This window comes from Balaenoptera physalus, assembly GCF_965194825.1.
Source record: "Balaenoptera physalus genome assembly, chromosome: 1".
Taxonomy (NCBI): domain Eukaryota; kingdom Metazoa; phylum Chordata; class Mammalia; order Artiodactyla; family Balaenopteridae; genus Balaenoptera; species Balaenoptera physalus.
In genome coordinates, this window is record NC_138882.1 from 99,536,758 (window position 1) to 99,543,746 (window position 6,989).

The 6,989-nt window shown below is 54.4% G+C and overlaps 1 protein-coding gene across 1 annotated transcript; it reads right to left on the bottom strand.

Annotated features, from left to right (window-relative positions):
• Positions 1 to 811: 811 nt before the first annotated feature.
• On the bottom strand, positions 812 to 6,989 carry PROK1 (prokineticin 1). Its single transcript, XM_082437930.1, has 3 exons — positions 6,159 to 6,989; positions 3,460 to 3,585; positions 812 to 1,928 (listed from the first exon to the last, which is right to left on the bottom strand). Exons 1-3 carry the CDS (start codon positions 6,228 to 6,230, stop codon positions 1,809 to 1,811), a joined length of 318 nt encoding a protein of 105 aa, XP_082294056.1. The 5' UTR covers positions 6,231 to 6,989; the 3' UTR covers positions 812 to 1,808.

Consider the following 6,989-nt stretch of genomic DNA (forward strand, 5'->3'; position numbering starts at 1 on the left):
GTCAGGGAGTCTGATTCCTCCAGCTCCGTTTTTCTTTCTCAAGATTGCTTTGGCTATTCGGGGTCTTTTGTGTTTCCATACAAATTGTGAACTTTTTTGTTCTAGTTCTGTGAAAAATGCCAGTGGTAGTTTGATAGGGATTGCATTGAATCTGTAGATTGCTTTGAGTAGTAGAGTCATTTTCACAATGTTGATTCTTCCTATCCAAGAACATGGTATATCTCTCCATCTATTTGTATCATCTTTAATTTCTTTCATCAGTGTCTTATAATTTTCTGCATACAGGTCTTTTGTCTCCTTAGGTAGGTTTATTCCTAGATATTTTATTTGTGTTTTCATCTTATGTTTTGCATTTTCCTAGACTAGGGATTGAGGTGAGAAGAGACCATGGGGATAGTAGCCTGGCACTTAGGGGATATTCCCAGCCCCTGGTTCAGACACAGGCTCAGGGCCTCACCAGCCCATCCTCGATATGGACTTTCTCACCCACACACGGTGAACTGAATGGCATCAAGTATTTGACACTAAACAAAAGGGACTAAATTGCAGAAAAGGGAGCTGCCTGCATCCTGAGCTCACTAATGGTCTTCCCACCCAGATGCCAGCTCACGGCCCCCTCCTGCGTCCAATCCATCTGAACCACACTCTCTCCGCCCAGAGCCCACTAAGCTGCCTCAAGCCCTTCATTAAAAGAGACCCTGAATCAACTTTCTCCAAAAAATTGCCCCAACTGCGTGGAGGAACTCCAGTCGCATCCCTCTCCTACCTGGACACAGCCCAGTCCTGTCCCCTCCCCACGTCCCCACACCAGTGCAGCAGGAACACCATGACCACTCGCCCCTTTTTCATGCTTTTATTCTGCAACTAGTGGTCAGTGTGCACAGCTTCTGGCATCAGCATGCTGACCTGGGCAAGCCTCGGGCAGGGTCCAGATGTGAGGTGCTGAGTGAGGCTGGTGTTTTAGACGAGATGGAGGCCAGTGATATAACGCCCAGACAAACTGCTTTGAACTTCAGGCAGACCTCACTCTCTAGAGAAGATGACTTATCTAGATGCGGGGCACGTGCAGCCTGGCTGTGGTCCTGGATGGTAGTTGCCTCCTGTGTCCAAAATCAGTGATCTGCTTGCCCCACCCCCACTCCTGACCCCTCCCCAAGCTGGCCAGATGCCAGAGGCCTCCTCAAGGTCACAGACCTGCTCTTGACCCTTGGAAGGAGCTGTCGAAGGTAACTCCCTCATTGCCACCTAAAATGTCAACAGCTGGTTTAGACTGAACCACCACCATCTGCATTTCATGGGGAGGCGGTGGGATTGGGGGCTTCGCTGGGTAACTGGTAACTTGCGCTACGAGGGGCCTTGGAGGCCTGCAGTTCTGGACTGGGGGGCAGGCCACAGGCTGGCCCCATAGGAGCCGTCTGGAGGCCGACTGACCTCCTGGCTCCCCACGCCTTCCTCGAGCTCACCGACTCAGGCAGAAGAGCACGTGCAGGGCGGGCAGATGGAGACATGAGGAAGGAATATGTTCCTGTTACTTGCAGCCCCTCAGGCAGCCTGAGCAGTGCACACAGGCTACTCCCAGGACCACAGCCACCAGCCTGGACCCTGCAGGTCACCCTGTGGCGTGTGTCTCGTGGGTGCACCTGTGTGCGCTAGGGAGGAGGCGGGTAGGTAGGCGGTGCGGGAAGTGGGGATGGGACAGCAGTGGGTTGCAGGATTGGGCCACAGGGCAGAAATAAGAGTCCAAGAGCGACCACCCCAGTCCGTGCTCAGGAAGAGGCCTGGTGGGTGTCCGGAGACCAGACAAGCTCCTAAAAGTTGATGTTCTTCAAGTTGGTGGAGCAGCGGTACCTGCCACCCAGACCTCTGGAGCACAGCAGGCTGGGCAGGCAGGGGCAGGTGTGGTGCTGGCGTTTTCTGAAGAAAGGGACCTGGGGAGAGAAGGGAAGGGGGTGGCACCTGCACCAAAGGGAGATGGGCCCCCAGAGCAGGAGCCTCTGGCCAGCCCAGCCCTGGCCAATGTCTCACTGCCCCCACCCCAGCACAACAAAAACAGTTTTACAGAGGAGGAAGCTGAGGCACAGAGTGGCCAAGCAATGTGCCAAAATCACACAGCCAACTTGTGGGGGAGCCAGGATTTGAACGCAGGTCATCTGGCTGTGACATACTTGTGATCAGCCGCAGCCCTAAAACCCCACAAGCCCTCACACTGCCCACCCAGGACCTCTCGCTGACCCAGCACACGTGATCACTCAAACTCACGCCTACATCCGTAATTGAATATCACTTATAGCTCATCCATTATACTCTCCACCCCGTGTTGGGTGCCGGGGATGCAGCTACACAGAACACGGTCCCTGCCGGGTGATTCACACCCAGAGGAGGGCGAAACCACTGAGGTTTCCTCAAAGCGGGTGAATAGGAGAGGTTCAGGGCATAGGTAGTCAGGCAGCCTGGGCTCCAATCCTAGGTCTGCCACTTCCCAGCTGTGTGGCAACTGGCAAGTTATTTAGCTTCTCTGTGCCTCAATTTATTGTCTGTAAAATGGATTAATAATAGAGGCTACCACATATGGTTGTAAAGGGGTTTACACTATAAACCTAAAGAGGTTTAAACTTGCAAAGAGCACTTAATATGAAGGGTGGCACATAGTAAGCACTCAGCATTAGCTTGTATTACCTCTGCTGCCTGCTTTGGGAATATAGATCTGCAGCTGAACCCCCTCACACACCCCAAGGCCACGAGGACTGTGCTCTGTCCCGTCTGTCTCCCCCCACCTCCTCACTCCCAGGCAGGCCCTGCCAGGGAGGACCACAGCCGGAGGATGCTCCTGGGTGCAGGTGTGCTCCCCAGAGGGGCTTGGAGGGCGTCTGGAGCACAGGGAGCCCTGGGAAGGGGGTGCAAGCCCACAGTTGCTGCTGCATCCACCTGACGTTCAGAAGCAAAGGCCTTGAGGCCTTTCTGCGCCCTGTGGGCTGGGAGCTCCTGAGGGAGCAAGGCAGGCCCTGGGCACCTGAGTCACAGAAGGGTGAACCTCCTTAAAGTGTGTGCACTGGGGGCCTGGCCAGCTTCACCCCGCCCCTCCAGCACCCCCAGGCCCTGGCTGGGAGCCCATTTTACAGTCTTCCCGCGTCGTGCTCTTGAGGGAAGGAAGCTGTGCAGCAAAGGGCATTCAGGAGCCTCTCAGCTGGAATTCATCAGGTCGGCAACAAACTTCAGACGTGTCAGCCTACTCCCCTCGTTGTATGCACGAGGTGACTGACGCCCAGGACCCTTCAGCAAATGAGCAGCTGGGGTCCCAGCCCCCAGGTCTAACAGGCTGTGTGATTGGGACCCCACTGCACCCCAGGCCACCCCCAAAGCAAGGAGGCAGTGAGATATTCCTAGACTGGAGTCAGAACACTGCGGTCCAGCGCCAGCTCTGGCTCGTGGCCTCGTGCCCTGAGCAAGTGTGAGCAGTACCTTGTGGCTGCCGGGGTGGCACTCCTCTCCTTCCCACCCCAGCGGGGTGCACACCCGCAGCCCACGCAGCCACAGGCTGACTGCGCAGCAGGTGCCCGCCCCGCACTGGACGTCCCGCTCGCAGGCCTGCGGGGTGGAAGACAAAGGGGTCGTTAGTGCCCATTAGGCCCATCCCAGGGAAACCAGAAGGGAACGCACATCCAAAAGCCCTTGAGAGAGGTGCTGGGAACAGCACTCAGGCCGCGGCCTGCCGGGACATCTAGGGCAATGCTGGCCCCGCACCGCTCTTGGCAGGATGCTCAGGGCTCCGCTGGGCAGCAGGCCTGGATCTGAGGAGCCCCAAGCTCCTTCGAGCTCACTCGGTAGGGAGGCTGTCCTCTTCTGACGGGTCTAGAGCTTAGGAGATGGAGCCTTTCTGGCACCAGGAGATGCTCAGTGGATGCTGGGGGGATTGAATTAATTGAAATCCTTAGACGGGGGAGGGCCCCAATGGCCTGCACCCCAGGGTGGTCAGTGCTGAGTTTCCGTGGATGGGGACCTTCCAGCCCTCACCCGGCAGCACTCAGGGTTGGTGCCTCCCCTCCCTGTGGTGTCCCCCTCGGTCCTCACTAGAAGCCCAGCCTCATCTGAGGGTCCAGCACCCCTTGACAGGTGTTTCCCCCGGGACTTCTCTGCTGGCCTGCCTGGCCCCCAGAGAGGGATGGACCCCTCTGGGTTGGGCTCCTAGAGCAGGGGCTAAGTGAGCTTCTGGAAGGTGCCTCTGTAAAGCCACACAAGCCCACTTTAAACAAAAGCCTGGATTGGGGAAGACAGAACTGAACGGCTCCAGACTCACAGGAGGCCACACTGGAGAAGCACCTAGGCTTTTCACTTCCAGAGAAGTTTTGCGGCTTTTCTGAGCCGAAATTGGGAGCGGGGTTTGGGTTGGCTCTTCTTCTCCAACACAAGGCCATGCAGGGCCCTCTGGCTGCCTGGGGGGCAAGGCAGGAACTGTAAGACCCGCAATGTGCTCGGCCCCAGGAGGAAAGTGGGAGATGCCGGGGCTGCTGGTCACGCAGAGGAGGTGTAGGTGGCAGTCACCTCGCCACTCCGGTCTCCAGCCTAGTGAGGGCACTTCCCACACACCAGCCGGTCCCTGAAAGCTCAGGGTTAGGGCCAAGCAGAGCCCCCCTGACTCTTCCACCAGAGAGGTGGGGCGTCGCTGTCGCCCTCTGGGAAGAGGGACCCCCCAGGCCTGAATTTGGGATGGTCACAGTGCTGGGAGCAGGGGAGTGTGGGGATGGTAGAACCCAGCCTCTTCCTGAGAGTCAGACTCAGGGCAGCAGCTAGGCCCGGAGCACAGAGGGAACAGTTCTAACTACCTGTGGTCGGGTCTGTCATGTGAGTCCTCTTACCCCAGCTTCCTCTCCTTCTGTGCTTTCCAAAGGGTCAAACTGGAGGCTTTACTAGGAAGATATTTCCTCATCTCTCAGACCTGCCTCCCACCCCCTCCGCTCCCCAACCCCGGGACAGACTCAGGGTCAACCCGCTGTTCCCGTCCCCCTCGGCGGGGTAACCATGGCTTCTATCCTCTGCTCTTACCCTCCTGATCTTCAAGCTACACAATAGGAAGACAGCCTTTGGTGGTTTACATTCATTAGGTATAATTCTGCCCTGACAGTTGTATTTATGCTCTGGGTCTCCAAAGCATTGGTTTGCCTTTGATGCTTGTTCTTCTTTGAAACTCAATCTTTTTCCTCTAAAAGGGAGAAGAAAGAAATTTTCCTTTCTGTGAACATTAAAATTAATCCAATTCCAGGAATGGTTTGGCCTTTCTCTACATTTCCATTCTCTGTGTAAAAAGTTAGAGGAAGTTGAAACAAAAGTGAATGTCCCTCTTTTTTTTTTTTTTCTAGTGGCTTTTATCTGGAAAACTCTCAGGTAAGCCATTACTTTCTGTTTTGATAAGAATTGTCCCACCACCGTCACACAACGTGTGCCCATGTGAGGGTAGGTCCAGGTGAAGCCAAACTTCTGAGAGAGAACCACAGTTGGGGTGTCTCGAATAGTACGATGTGCCCACCCGGGTGTGCCCACAGTGGGACCGGATTTCTACTTGTTATCCGACACTTGCTTCTGGGTCACTCAGCCAGATGTTGGCGTCACCCTTATTCCTATCAGAACTGGGCACAGAGTGAAAACACATAAACCATAAGGGAAGGAAAGAGTTTCAAGACAGGCTTTCTTTAAGAGTAGAGAAAGCAGAGATTAAACGTACCCAATAGAAGCTAAATAAGGTCACCGCCTTTAAGTCAACTTGCTACGTAAATTACACTTGACATGTGGTCTAGACCATATATGAAAACCAAAGTTTACACAAAAGATAGATTAGGGGGTGCTAATCCACTTTATAAAAGAGTTCATTATTACACAATAGGAATCTTCTTTTGACCAAAGTTCCAAACTTCAGAATTTGCAATGCTCTCCTAATGCATTGAGAGCAGAATTTGATTTACACACGGTTTCTCCAAAGCAGATCCCCTTTAGCAGAGTGAGGTCTAACTAACGTGAAAATTCTGTGAAATGCCTCTCGGAAGTGCTGTCTGGTGGCTGGTTCCCCACGCCCTTGGTCTGCCTCCTGTGCAGTTCCTGGCTCCCAACCCATGCAGACCCTGATGTCCTCCCAAAACCCAGGGAGTAGAGAATATTGGACGACTTACCCCTGTGATCACGGCACAGTCGGACACAGTCACCAGGAGGAGCATGACTGAGACTCGCATGGTACCTCTCATGGTCACTTGGGGTGACGGCAAACACTGCCGGCTCCGCTCAGCCTCAAGCCCTCCAGCTGGGAAGGTCAGGCTCTCCCCAGAGATTTATACCGTCCAATCCAGGCTGCCCGTGGATGCCTGTCTCCTCTATTCTCTTCCTCATCACACTGTTATTCAGATGATCTCAGAGATGGAGATGAGACCTGAATCCCTAATGACATCAAATCACCATCAAAACTAATAAATGAACCATCGGTGGCAGTGACAGTTGCTCTGACTCTCAGGACGCAGAGATCCAGTCGGCTCCATGCATCGCACCCCACAGTACTCTCTGCCTCTGGGACATCCTTCTGTTCTGCTTGGGGCGGGGTGGGGAGGGCTTTGGCAATAAATCAAGGGATTTACAGCATCGCCATTTACCCTTCCCTGCGCCAAACCATGTGACAGACACTCAGGATCATCAGTTCCCTCACACACAAGCCAACAAGAATAATCTGGGCACTTAACTGTCCGCTCAGCACAAGCTGGGGGCTGAGAGGACACAGTGGGAAGGCAGTGTCCCTGGTCCCCTAGAAGGTTAAAATTCCAACGGGGAGACATGAGACAGTGAGAAAACAAGGCCAGGCTTGTGGAGTTGATGTTCCTGAGAAACTCACAAGGAATCGCCCTCTAAGAGGCTCAGGAACCAGAGGGCAGAAGATGAGCCAGGTCACAGGTCCCTGTGGAAAAGCGTGCTTGGGCTGGGCTGCAGCTAAAAGGTACCAGGAGCCACCCGCCTTC

Coding starts and splice junctions, on each gene's coding strand:
- PROK1 (XM_082437930.1), bottom strand. CDS start 6,230: ATGAGAGGTACCATGCGAGTCTCAGTCATGCTCCTCCTGGTGACTGTG. Junction 3,586..6,158: donor ACTGTGCCGTGATCACAGGG/GTAAGTCGTCCA, acceptor TCCACCCCGCAG/GCCTGCGAGCGGGACGTCCA. Junction 1,929..3,459: donor GCCACCCCGGCAGCCACAAG/GTACTGCTCACA, acceptor TTCTCTCCCCAG/GTCCCTTTCTTCAGAAAACG.